The sequence below is a fragment of the Anser cygnoides genome, chromosome 2 (assembly GCF_040182565.1).
Source record: "Anser cygnoides isolate HZ-2024a breed goose chromosome 2, Taihu_goose_T2T_genome, whole genome shotgun sequence".
In the NCBI taxonomy this organism is placed as follows: domain Eukaryota; kingdom Metazoa; phylum Chordata; class Aves; order Anseriformes; family Anatidae; genus Anser; species Anser cygnoides.
Window position 1 is genome coordinate 18,992,658 of NC_089874.1, and position 14,700 is coordinate 19,007,357.

General features: G+C 40.2%; 1 protein-coding gene across 24 annotated transcripts in view; it reads right to left on the minus strand.

The window, feature by feature from the left end:
- KIAA1217 (KIAA1217 ortholog) overlaps positions 1-14,700 on the minus strand; it is a 363,381-nt gene that overhangs the window by 89,011 nt on the left and 259,670 nt on the right. For all 24 annotated transcript variants that reach the window (XR_010829110.1, XM_066991591.1, XM_066991590.1 and 21 more), the window contains one exon: positions 9,342-9,537. Coding sequence is in view for 23 of the 24 variants with exons in the window: in XM_066991591.1 (XP_066847692.1) it covers positions 9,342-9,537 (196 nt within the window). In the remaining variant the exon portion in view is untranslated. The remainder of the gene's footprint in view (positions 1-9,341; positions 9,538-14,700) is intronic.

The window sequence follows — 14,700 nt, forward strand, 5'->3', positions numbered from 1 at the left end:
TCCTCCACATTCATAAAGCGTCTATAAATATTCTTAGCTGTCTTCAAGTACTAAGAGAATCAAGAAGTAGATCTTTTCATGAAATAAAATAGTTATCTAATATAATTGTATTCCAGAACAGCCTGAAGACTTTTGCTCAAGGTATTAAGTTATTTGATAACAATTTTAATAAAAACAGGAACTGCTGAATTTAATCCAGTACTTCTTACTGCTATTTCATCCTTGTCTGCTATTTACTGTAAAGTGCTGTAATTCTGCATTATATTTATTACCCAGTGAAAAAGACATATTGAAAATTTAGCAGTTACATATAATTTCAACCAAACAATTATGAGAAATAATGATTTTTATGTGTCACTCAAATGCTAGCACTTTACTACAAATGAATACATTTAGCTGGCTTAGAAGAAAAAGGAACAAACCACCAAAAAAAAAGAGACAATGGACGACTTTCTTTACCAAGAGAAAACTTGCATTTATTCTATTTGATTGCAGGGGGAAAAAAAAAAAGTGAAATCAACCTCTTGGCAAAGGCAGTACCATATACCTATGTCAGCAAGCCTATCAAGCACAGTTACTTTTATCATCTTGAGAGTTTGGGGGAACATTTCGGTTTAGCCTAGTTCCCCAGGTAGAAAACAATGTTCTGGCAGGATGACTTTTGGATAGTAATTGCATCTATATCCTTGTTCTTGCCAGAATAGCTCCACTGACCAGCAAGATGACTTTTTCATATCCCTAACTGACAAAATGATGCCAGTAAACTTGGAAGAACAGAGAAAGTCTATGATACTTAATGACAAAATATTAAAAAAATGACAAGTGAACAACTCAGTGAAATAAACTAGAAAGTCCATGTGTCCCAGAGCTATTTTTCAGAGGGCCCATAGGCTCTGCCATGCAGGATTGACTCCAGTTCACACTCACCAAACAATTTAGTGTATTAAAATCAGAGAACTACACATGAACAGCTATAGGAGTTTCCTATGCAGGCTCTAGCAGCCGTGCTGCTTTCGCCCACCAGAAGCTGAGCCCCCAAACTCTGAAGAAGCCAGTAAGGCCTGGCCAGCCGGCTCCCAGCCAGAGACAGTAAGCTGGTTAGTACAGCTTCAGAGGATGTGTCTGCCAAAGACTACATAGACACGCTAAGCATTTATGGACCATGTAAGCAAGTATCTTACACAGGGACACTTTAACTTGAAACTTTTAAAAAGGCCATAGCAAAAAACAAAAATAAATAAATAAATAAATAAATAAAGAAAACATCAAGCTTCTTGTAATACACATACTTCCTCTTGAATAAACACAAAAAAGAGAGCAAGGTCCTACCCAGTTGTATTTCCTTCCTATGTAAATCAGCTGTATCAAACATACATTATTTGAGTGGTGACTTTTGTTTATAAACCCTGCTTTTTAGCACTAAACTATGTAGAAGTGATATGTTCAAGGGCAGAATTTGACCACGTTATTACTCTGTATTCATAGGCCATATATGATTTGGTAGTTTGGTAGTTTTGCCACACCTACCAAATTCTCTATGTTTACTATAGGAATTACCTTCAATACTTCTGAAGTTACTTCATTTCTAAAGAGTTCTCTACTGTCAGTAACAAGTTTAGGGGTTGAGCAACCAGCACGTGAAAGCAGAGTTGGTTCCAGTATCACACCAGAAGAGTGAGTCATTAAGGCCTTAAGTCATTAGGGCCTACATTTAAACAGGATCATGGAATTGTGAACTTACTTAGCATGGTTAAGGAGAACATTGCCAAAAGGCCATTTGCTGGGCTCACTCCACTTTGTCATTATCTCTTTCATACTAGTGGAGCCAAAACTGGAGATAATAACCATGTGCAACCTCACAAATGCTGACAAGAAGGGGACAATCACTTCCCTTGACCTGATGGCTGGTTTTGTTCATGTAGCCAGCTATGCAGTTTTCACTGCTGCGGGGACGCACTGCTAACCTATAGTCACATTGCTGTTAGACCTTAAGTCCTCTTTGGAAAGCTGCTCCCAAGACAATTTGTCCCCTGACTATGCTGTTGCACAAAGACTCTGCATTTTCCTTTGTTGAGCATCACAAGGTTCCTGCCAGCCCATTCCTTGAGCTCACTGGGGTTCCAGTGAGGGGCAGGTTGACTCTCCAGTATACTAAAAGCGTGGTGGTTGACTCTCTAGTACACTAAAAGCCTGGTGTCAACTCTAAACCTGATGTTGGTTCATTCCATCTCAAGAGCCAGGTTGCTGATGTTAAAAAGTACTAGCCCCAGAGTCGACCCCCGTGGAAAACCACTCAAAACCAGCTGCCAGTTGGACTATGAAGTGTTAAGACCCATCCACCTTGAAGGCCACCCATCTCTCCCCAGTGTGGCTACAAGGATCCTACAAGAGGTGTGTGAAAGGCTTTCTTAAAGCCAAGGTAACCATCATCCACTGCTCTCCCCTTATCCCCAACACCAGTATATTCATCACAGAAGGTAATTGGGTAAAAGCACTGGTACCATCTTCTGTGAAACAGTTGAGTAGTTAAAAATTTATCCAGAAGTGCTTCCAGCTTGAGAGTTCTCCAGACTATTGACCCTAATATCCTAAGAGAGTACCCTAATCAGCAGACTATTAACAAGCCTCTGGTGCAGCAATTATCCTCTTATCCTGTTTAACTCAGGCTACCCTATAGCCAAAAATGCAAAAGAGGGAGAGAGAATGAGAAATAAACAAACTAAGAGACAGCCTTACATGACAGGATAGAGATGACAGGATTTCCCTTTGAGAACAGAAACCTGAATTCAGGCCCAGCTCCATGCAGTAACTGTGCATTAGCATCACTACCTAAATATATAAACAGTAGTGGGAGCAGTGACTAAATCCTAGAGTTCCTCATTCAGGGACTTGCTGTCAGCGCTGTCAGCGATTCCTAAACACACTCTGCAGAGGGAGAGGCACTACACTTGTCCGACTGGCCAAATTCTTGAACTTCTCACAATACATGGAATTGCAATACACTTCTTGCTTGTAGGACTGCATGTCCTTGTGTAAATGGATTAGAGTTAGACTTGTGAATTTTACCTAACATGAAACTTCGATCAAATTTGTCCAAGTGATAGCTATATGCCAGATATGACCCATACCTTTCATTGAAAAGGTGATTTGGCCTGTACAGGCTACTGCAGCTGCCAAATCCCTCTTCCAGAAGACACCAAATGCTGAAAGCCCAAATTGCTGCTGATGATTTTGAATAAGAAGCAGTAATATAGCAGAATGAAAACCTTGCACCTCCCATTCAGGCATGATTTGGCGTAAAGAGGGAATATACTTTATCAATACGGATCCTAATTACCTCTCATTTTATCTTTACCACTTTTCATTTGGGTTTATTTACATTGCAAGGTCCTTCAACAGGGCCATTTTCTCACTATGTGTATTACCCAACACAGGTAGGTCACATTTTTAGTTGGGGTCCTTCAGTATTACTGCAGTGCAAATAAAAAATAAAGATTGCATTCAGAAAACATTTAACAGACATAGTAGTGACAGACGCAGACTTGCATAGCTAACGGTTTTACTTAGCACATTGCATGTCTTCTATTACAGAATCACTCCAATGAGTCCATTGGATCCATGCTGATACACCATGTTACAACAGGGTCAAACCCAGCTTCAGTGTGACTCAGCATCTAAAGCACACTGTTTGTCACCTTTTTAGTGGCAGACAGAATGTGCTTCTGTTGAGACAGTATGTACTAAATAATATCTTTCTTCTTGGAAATATACTTTTTTCAGGTACGCACAAGATACTCTTTTGTAGAAGGAAGAATGTGGTAAGTAATAAATGTGAGTGCACAAGTGCATGCCTGGGAAGGCCCACATTTCTCTCTTCCATATATCTGTCTTTCACAAATCATGTAGGGACAATAAATGAAACAGAAAAAAACTCTCAGCACTATGATATGTTGGTACAATTGTTTACCTTCCTTTGGTCTCTTGCTGCAAAACATTTCAGATAAGAAGTGATTTTTATTTTCTTTCCAAGTCCAAAAACTTCATCTACAATTTGAAGAAATGTGAAGGAAGATGAAGTCTAAAAAAGTTGCATAGGAACACTACTGTTACCTTAGAATATTTTAAGGTAACAGTAGTAGGATCTATGTTTCAGTTCCATAACTGGAACTAGTTGTTTCAGGCTGTTTTTCCTATAGACCTGCCAGCCCACTTTAATGTATCTGACCATGACAGAAAATATTTACATGACCTTTTTGCATGTTGGCTGCTTTGCATACACTGTAAAAAGACAAGATAGGGAAAATTTCTTTAAGATGACTGAATACATTAAAGCTATACTCAGCTTTAACTTGAAATACAGTTCCCATGGAGTTCCTCTCCCATGAATTGAGCTGAAGATACTGCTGACTTCATTAGGCTTGAGTCATGCCCTAAGGAATCCAAGAGGGCAGTTCCACTGCTAATAAATCACAGACTTCTCTTATAAATCTGTACTGATTTAACACACCTGTTTTAGTTTCCAGCTCAAAAATAGTAAATAGTAATTAATTACCACCAACATCATATACGTCTACCTTCACAGTTTATATTTTTCTTTGTAAGTTTTACAGTACATTCCACATACACTTATGAAGTTATTTCTACAATCAGGTGGCAGCAACCAAGCTATTGCCCCTCTCTCTGCAACAATTCTCCTGTGTGTAAAATGGTAATCTCTGAATTTCTTTTTAATGGGCTTTGAGAAACACCTGCAAGAACTGCTGCAAAAGATCAAGGTGTTAATATTATAATCAGTAACAGCATTTCCATGGAAGGTAGCAGCAAACTAATCAATCAGACATTAAAATCTGTGCCTGCTAAAATGTGGGACCAAGAGGGCTAACAAATAATATTCAAAATATTCCATGATTGTTTAAGACCTTCCTCATGCTAATCCTTAAGCAGTTGTGCAATTTCTGTACAGCAGTAATCCCTCCAAAGGCAAATAAAATGCAAATGTTGGCAGGATCACACATTTCTGCAGAGGCCTTTTCAAGCCGCCCGATTTTAGGTACAGGCTTGCCAGTGAGGAGCCCACTCATCCTCTGCTCCTCATCCATCTGGCCTGCAGCAGGCAGACCTCCCACAAGAGGTGCCTGCAGCCCACAAGTCATGAAGCTCCGTCCTCCTCCCTGAGTTCTCAAACCCAAATCCCTGTGGTTTTTGGAATCCCTGCTAATAGCATATTCTCCCTTAATCCAGCCGTGCACTCTATGTTACACAATACATATTTCTCAAAGGGCCCAATCCTGTGGCAGCTGGAGGTTGGTAATCACACCCTGACCTTTGGGGCTACAACTGATCTTGTCAACCACTCGATCACCGCAGTGGATGCCAGCACCCACTCTTACAAAGGATCAGGACCATGTTTTGTAAAAATATGCCACATGAGAGAGACTATAAGTAAAAATATTTGCCAGCCCTCATTTCACTGGGGAGGCAGCAGAGCACACGCTCGCTGCTGGCATAACCTCGCCGGGTGCTTGTCAGGTTCTGCTTCCTTCAGGCAAATTGCAAGTGAAGTCTGTTGAAAGGTTTTGAGCACTGTCCAGGTTTCAGCTGATTCTTGCTCCGACAGTTTTGCTAGATAATTTTTTTCCCACAGTTATCACGCTGGAAAAAATCCCAGCTTTCAAATAGATGTTTTAAAATACATTTAATTTTCTCTTGCACAGTGAATTAATTTATTTTAATATCTCGCTTTGTCTCCAGGCTGCAGATTGATGAACAAAGTGATGATTTCTGATGGACCTCTTAGCCAAGAAAGATCTTCCTTTCAAAAACTGAGGCTGAAATTTTATACGGACCCAGAACTGGAATACTGTTTTCTGTGTCAATTCCATGTGGCATGCGACAGCCTCCCATGTCAGAGTACTGTGTCCTATTAGGTCAGTCCTGACTGACAAAAACACGATGCTAAGGTAGCCAAAATGCATTGCCGCTATTCCTTCTCTAGCTCCATGTTAATTCAGACCACAGTTTAAAAACAGACTCCTATGTAGTTAGTAAAATAGGAAGCTATGGAAGAATTACAATTTCAAAGAGAATAAGATCAGTTTTTTAAAATAACAGCATTGAGATATTAAGTGCAAAATTAATAAAAATTCACGTAATTTGGTCATTTTCCTCAATGAAATATGTTGGCTGAGGAACAAAACATAATTTGTATTTAAATTAGATTAAAATAAAAAAAATAGAGTTGGAGAGGGAAGTGATTATACATAGCTTGTTTATAATCATGTGAACAGAATTATTTTCTCAGTGCTTTTAAAATTCAAGTTATAAACAGTTTCCTGTTTTTTAAAAATAAACTCTGCTCTTGTACTTCTGGAAGTAAAAACAATCCTAACAGGGTCACACTCTGCAAAGAATCTCAACTGTAACATTTCAGAACATTGCTCATAGTAGTGTTAGCACATGCTGGCAGAAAAGGCTGAAAAAGACACTGTAAAAGAAACACAGAACAATAATCTAAAATTGAACTATTTGAGAATCATTTTTAGATTATCTTTTAAAACAAATTGCTTGCTATCAATAGCTCCTGGAACAACTTGGAAATGACAGATTGTGGGCTGGTAACAGTGTGTTACCTCCTATTTGGCTAGTGTGATGATCCCTTAAGCCACACACGTAGCTGTGACCCCTCTTGCAACACAAGGGGTGGGGGGGAAGTCTTATTTTGCTCCAGTTTCAAAATCTAAAAACTCTCCACTCAAATGTTTCATATTACGTTCTTTCGCATACTTTTTTTTTCTTTCTTTCTTTTATTATTATTTTTTTTTTTTCTGTCTGCATTTTGCCTGCTTGTGCTGGGATAAGCCAGAGTCTTTTCTCTAGTGTAGGAGAGACAGGCTGAGATGGGATGCCTTTCATGGTCTGAAATCATGGCCGTTAAATAAACCTGTACACCTTCATGTGACAGTCCTCTGTTAGGACCTGGACAACACAATTCAGTATATGCAATAGATGTTAAGAATGGACTACTTGACAGTGAGCTTCTGCAGCTCAGGTCCTCTCATCCTAGCAAAAAGATACTGTCCAACCAGAATAAATTCAGGGAAGGTTAGCAATGATTATCAAATGTACGGGACGGTTTCCAGGTGAGGAACACATGATTAGAGCAGCATTTCCCAGCCCAGAGAAGAGATGACCTGAGGGAAATGAGAGAGGCCTACAAAATCAGAGATGGCCTGAGGGAGCAGATAGGGATCTAATGTTTGCTGTCACTTCCAGCACAAGGACAAGGATGCATGACATGAGCTTAAAGCAGATAAGCAAATACAAAACAAAGCAAAAGAAAAGCAATTGTTGGGCAGTAAACCAACAAAACTTACTGCCAAAGTCATGGCTGCACTGTTGTGGATGCAAAAAATTTACGTGGGTTCAAAGGGAGACTGAACAAATACCTGGAGGAGACATCTCTTGAGGGTTATTATATAGACAGAAATCACAACCAGGGAATCCCTAAGCTGAAGATAGCGTAAGGCTGGGAGAGCAGTCAAGGGAAGGAGCGTACCTACACATACTTATCCCTCTTCTTACTTTGCCTTGACTAGCTGCGTATGGTCCTCACTGGGGACAAAATACAGGGCCGGGTGGACTCTTGGTCTAACCCAGTATGTCCCTTCTTATGTTCCTATCACCTTATTCATAGTGAGGAGCACGTAAGCATACCGTCTTTTCAGAAGACTGGTGTCAGATGTACATACTGACGATAAAAACCTTTTTTCCACTTCAGCATCTGGGGGAGAAAACACTCAAAAAAGCACTTGTGCACAGCAGGCCACCCCCTTTGATGTCAGTGAAAAGCTCTCCAAAAGCTGTTTATCAATTCTTGGCTTGCATCTGAAACAGAATTTCAGAGCTGAGGTATTCTGCGTGGTCTGAGGATGGACATACGTGCATGCACCGGGTCCCGGTGCCGATGAAATGATGCTAACTGCCTGCTGAAACCCACGTGGCGAGGCCGGACTGTGAGTCGCACAGAGACCTGCCAAGTCTCAATCCACATCACCGTGAGATACAGGTTTTCCAAAAATCCTTAGCATGAAACGTGGCCTGCTGGGGACTCCCTGGCCAGCAGTGACATACAGGCAGCAATGAATCCTCCGCATGTATATTAGACGTGTGCTGCAAGCTTGCTCTTATAAACACCTCTTAACTAAAAAGTATTGTGCAGGTTGGACAAAATGGTGGTCCAATGGGCTTTGGGAGGGCACCAGTGCCACCCTCTGAGCTGAAATGGGCAGAGCCCAGCCCCTCTCCACACCCCGCTGCTCTGCCCTCCGCCCTGACATCCCGCCCTGGTTTCTGCTCATTTGTTGTGTTCGTCGTGACACTCTTGACAGAAACTGTCTTAGCCTGTTGAGGAATAAGTAAAGCACCATGATAAGCTTACACACACAGTGTGATTTACAGCCCAGGCTTTGGTTTATGTCACACTCTCTGTCGGAAGAGTCTCCAGGAAAGCAGCATTTCAGTTTATTGCCTCTGAGAAGAAACATGCCTTCCTCAGCAATCTGCACGCAAGTTACTTTACGCTGCCTCCTCACCGTGGCTTAACTGCCCTCTGGTGTCTTCCCTTAAAAAAACAGCCTGTACTTGTTCCATCCATCAGCTAGACCAGTCACAACAACCACCGTTAGCAGAGGAGCTCCAGCTCACAACTGGGCTCTGTTCACCCTCAGATACAGGAGTAACAAAGGAGGCATCCAAGCGGCAGCAGCAGAGCTGCACACCTGTATTTCTTTATCACTCATGTCCCCACAGAGGTGGAAGAGCACAGCCCTGAAGAAAAGGGCATTTCTATCAGCCTATCCATTCAAATCCTCTTGTACAAATACCAAATCTTTTCTTTAAGAACTGGATCTGTCAGGCAATGATATCTCTAGGTTGCTTCCAACTAGGTCTAGCTTTGAAGAAACGATGAAGTGACAAAGCCCGTATCTCCTGTTGGAAAACGAGGGCGCAGACCAGTACTGAGTTCGCTGCCACATAGCATGCAGGCTTGGTAAAAAGCATTTGCAATACTGGTTTCAACTGTCAGCATTTCATGTCGGGGTCCATATCTTTCTCCTTGTTTATCTCATTCCCAGCACACCTTTAGATACTATGAAAATAATTTCATCATTCCCCTAGGTTAGCCAGTACCGCATACTAAGCTAATTTCCCAAAAGTACCTTAACATTAAAAATAACATGCTACCTTTTTTAAACCTCAAACTATTTAAAAACTATTTTGAATGCACAAAGGGAAAGCACGGGCTCAGACGAGAGAGGAGAAGGACTGAAGCAGGGTCTTACCCAGTGATCTCTCCTTGGTTTGGTTTGCTGACCGCACGACAGGAAGGCTCGCTCGTGTGCGGCTGCCCCGCGAAAAGGGAGTCGGAGAATCACCCTCAGACATGGCCTCTAAGGAATCGGCAGACGCTTCAGATAGATGCTCTGTCTGGTCACCCAAATTGGGCTGTGGGCTCTGCGACGGCTTTGGGCTTCTTGTCTGCAAAACAGAGCATTGCATTATTGGTCAACTGGACCTAGAATATTTGGGGAAAATAACAACAACAACAACCAATCAGCCAAACAAAAAACAAAGAGAAGGAGGAAGAATTCCGAACTTCTTCAAATACTGGTATGCTGAAGGTCACTTCTGTGTAGATTATTTAAGAAAATGGTGTCCTTGGGTATTCTGTTATGGTTTTTATTGTTGTACATCCACGTTGCAAATTTTATTGCTAACAAGGCCCTCAGGACAAGATGTGCTGAAGAGACGTATGGTAATGCCATTCCTTGCTGCTCAGATAACTCCTACAGCATAGACATGTCTACACAAACACGCGTGCACTTACTGAACATGTAAGATCAGAAAGGTTTTCATTGTGCTTTCTTAAATTTGCATTTAAACCCTCGGTGTATGGAAGTACGAAGAGGACACTAGTAGCACAGTAGCATGTCAATGTCATTTAAACCATTTGCAGTTAAAGTTATAACAGAGAAAAACTTAAAACACTACTCTTATGTTGATAAGTCTACTGAGAAAAACACCCCACAAAGAAATTTTTTGATGCAGTCATAAGCTATTAATCTCAATATATTCTGCTGTGATGTCTGTGTAAGGTAGAGGTCATGCAGCAAGGCCAAATTAGCCATCCAACATTTCTACTCAAATTCGTAAATAATTATTTTGGTTTTAGTTGCATCAGCAAAAATCAGAAATGTCTTCATTAACTGACCAAATTAACTACGATTTTTACTGGGCAATCACATCACTAAACCGCTAAACATGGTATCCAAAAAAGCAGAGTCTCTCATAGGAGAGAGAGGGTTTCTTCTGGGCACTTCTACTGACTCTTTATTACTGTAAGACATGTGTAATAAAAACACAGTCAATAGGAGATACAACGTCCTGAACAATTTTTGCTGACTATAAGTGATATTGTAAGTGCCTTCTACAAGGAGGGGTTGCGTGAAGAAATATACTTAGTAATGTTTGCTCTGTTCAGTGAAACTCCCTCCACCAGAGTTAATATTACTCTATAAGAATAATTTTCCAGTCTCTCAAGCAAACTCTCTATCACTACAAACTAGAACAGACATTGTACAAGCAGAAATTCAAAGCAAAGCATGCTCACTCTGTCCAAAAGTAGTATGCAAATACGAACTTTATAAAGGCCTATAATCAGTACCAGGCACAAGATGTCATAAAATGCCTATGCTTTTCTTTTCCCTATCATTTAAGGTCAGATGTTAGTACATTAAACATCCCCTGTATTAAAATCAACTTCAACTCTAGATTTGAAGATGCTGGCAAGATCCAGAAATGTTTTTGCCTCTTTCAGAAAAGCCAAGATGACATATCTTGCTGACATCTGGTTCCTTCAGTGTTTTTTTTAAGTGAGATGAGGTGAGCTTGTTTCAGCAATAGCATGGATTACCTAATATTCCCTGTGTGACTTTGAATGTATGAAGAACTTTAACTTTTATTAGATTTTCATTAGCTGGCTATAGAAGCTTGTTGTTGCCAAGTTGTCCAGTTGCTCACAAACTATAATAAATTAGAAATACCTCAAGAGAAAGCTAAATCCTCCAGAACTTTTCACTTCTCAAATGTTAATAATAAAATATTAGGTATTATCCAATGTCCCGCAGTGAAGTTATTCAAGAGCACTGAATTTTCGCAGGAGTTAAAGCTAACAACATTTGTTCTCAGTAAACTAAAGTATGCTTTGAAGTGCCTCTTCCATGGTCAGCACTAGTCTGCAGGTTGTAAATACAGGGCCTTGTGCCTGAAAGCTTACAGAGGTGACAAGTGACTTGCAAACACAGAGAAAGAATGTGATTACTCAGTATTTCTTCATTCAACTTTCCAAAATGGCTTGGGAACCATCACTGCTGAAATATTTCATTTACACAGGCATACCACAGGAGTACAAACAAGTCAGGTCATTACAGCTTCCTCACTCCTTGTACTACTAATAACTTATCTGTGTGTATCCATTAATAGGAAGCTACAAGGCATATCAGAATTCTCACTTTATAGAAAGCCATAACTAAAAAATAAAACTGGATGCAAAGAAAAACAACAAAATCAATCTGCAAGAGATCATTAACTTTAGAATTTAGTTGGGAAGGGGATTATTTTGGTTTCTTTAAGAAAAAATATTCTCAGAATATGAATCAAGCATATTTTGCTTTGCTTTTGTTTATTTTTCTCTTTGAGTTGAATCCCCTGATGCCATCTGAGACATGCAGTTGCATACTGCATGTAGTTTATCCACCCATATGAACAGGTGCATATTTAAGCAGTAAGGGGATACTCCGTTACCACAAGCAACTAGACACAATCTCAGCTGTGCAGTTGACCACTGTGTCCTGCCAATGCACAGGTGGAGACAACCTCAGCAATGTTATGTTTCTTTGGTTGTCCCTGGAGCAGTTCTTTAGGACCTAACATATGGCATCTCACCTCCCTGGACTGAAAAAAAACCCCACACCTTTCAGCAGTCCTCATTCCACAGCCCCAGAACTGCAACACCACGAGACAAAACAGAGCCTACCAAAGCAAGGCAGAGGCACATCATAGATTCTGCTCAGACATGAAGCTCAGACCTCCTCTTAATATGGTATAAATCCACATTATTTCCATGTTTGAAAATGGAGTTGCATAAAAATAAAACCAATGCAAGCTATTATTGCGATCTACCTGTATACAAATACCTGTTGTGAAAGGTTACAAGCTATTTCTCGTGCTCAGCTCATGTAACCATCGTATTTCAGGTGTAATTCTGAATTTTAAACAGATTAAAAAAATCCTCAAAAAATAACAACAGGGGCTATTCAAATAACATGGATATGAGTATGTATTTGATAAGAAATCAAATTTATTCTTGGCAGCGAGCACTAGGCTTAATGCTACTTAATAAGCAAGCACATTCCTAGTCAGCATTTCTTAACCAGCCCATGAAGTGGGGAGAGGACAAGCAACATTTATGGAGCCATAAACTGCAAGGACTTGTAAAGATAGCTGCAGAGAAAGAGGGGCAGAAACATTCAGCATTACCCAGACCTTGTAGGGGGGTGCAATTCACCGCGTTGACTCCAAAATCAAATAAATAAGACAGATGACCAAGAAGTACTTAATAAATTATACCTTATCTATTTTCCCATATGTTTAAATATGTTCACAAACATATTTAAAAAAATATTCAAAAACTTAGTCTTTCAGAAGTGTCCCTTTGGTCATTTTTGGGGAACTCGTGTGCAGTATAAGCAGTTACAAAATAAACATTCACCATATAGCCCATGTTTCAGGGAACATCAGAACCCAGGCAGAGTCACAGTGTGGACAGCTGCCCCTGGAGCAGGGTGAGACCATAACTGCGTGTTGCATAGACCCAGTAAAAGCAATGAACTGGACATTACTATGCTGGGATGGCTGCCTTTTTAATAAGCCTGCTAGCAAAAAACATAATACTCAACAGAGAAGAAAGGTCAAGATGCTCACAAAGAGGTAGAACCACCCAAAACCAAGACATCTGTAAACAGACACTGCACACATGCATGCAAAACCAAGGAAACGCCAGCACTTTCCTAGCCACACCTCTGGGATACATGCCCCAAACCAGAAGCAGGCTCAGAAGCAGGCAGCAGGGCTCTTTTTCCCTGTGCCAATACAGCTTAGGCTACAATTTCCTCAGTCAGCAATGGTCTTCTCCCCACAGCTATATGTTAGGAGGCATCCCTCTGAATGTTTTTTTTGTGCAATGAGCCTGATTTTTCAGCCAGCTGAGTAGAGCTTAACCTACTTGAGGACTTCTCTGATAAAAAGATCTTGTCTGTTCTAACACTGGGTAGGAAACTCAGCAAAAAGGAAAGGCCAAAATAAGATGAAAATTCTGGTGAAATCTTATATATAATTACAGATTGCTCTGCGATTACTATTTTATTAAACTTTCGTAGTATGCAAGGATATACATCTCTGTAACCTTTTCAGAGTATATATTTGAGTATAACACATGGAGGTAGCAGTTACGGAAGATCCAGTATTTTCTAACTGCTCTTGGAATTTGATCAAGAATTAAAACCACGGTTAATCATGCCTCACGACTGACGTCTGCCTGCTACAGCTTGTCCAAAGTATGTACTTCTCATGTGTCTGCTGTAGTTTTACTGACTTCGAAAAAGATTCAAAAAAAGTCCAGGGCTCTCTAAATGCAGTAAAATTTCAAATAACGAGCAGTGAAACCAGAAGGTGCCTGACTAAGGAAAAGCGCTGGCCATACAGCCAGCAGTCACACCAGAGACATCCCTCTTTGAGAGCCCCGCAAGCTGCTGCTTGTGCTCCCCTTCTCCCATTTGCCTCCATGAATCCCCTCATCCTTTGGTCTACCCAGTGCTATTGCTCTGCTCTTCATAACATCGTATGTTCATTTTACAGTTATTCACCATGTTAATCTATATATACAAATTGTTTTCACTCATTACCTTTTCAAAAATCTCTCCTGTAAATTTGCTTAATGCATTTCCAGAGACAACAACAACAACAAAAAAAAAAGGTAGGTTATGTCCCCTAAACCTGAAGAAGGATTTAATTTCATCTCTTGATCAAGAGATGAAATATATTTCCTGTCTTCAGGAACTTCCAGGAACTTTATCTTGACAGAAAGTTATCTCTTTAGGAGAAGAATATTATCACACACATCTTCAGAGTTGCCAGCACTCCTGGCAGTGTGCAAATGGTAAACAAAGACATCAAAAAATAGTACAGCCCTAGTAAAATACCTCTTTTTTAAGCATTTAAGCATTTTTTAAGCTCTAAAGAACACACTGAACATAGGCAAAACAAAACAAACATTTAAGTGTCTTCTTGACATTTCAAAAAAAAAAAAAAAGAAGAAAAATTAAAAGAAAAATGGAAACCTGTTTTTCTGGACTTAGAGATAAACTATTTCTCCTGTGACTTGTTCCAGAGATGACTACTGGACGTGTGACAGACTGCAAATGTGCATTTAGACAAGCTGCATTTAACGTATGATGAGTTTATTAACTCCGAATTATTGTCACAGCACATGTGCTCTTATTACCATAACAATAATATTTCTTCATCCCATTTGTGTCAGATCCGAATTGTGGTTGTCTTAAGGAAGAGCCTGCTTCTCCCAAA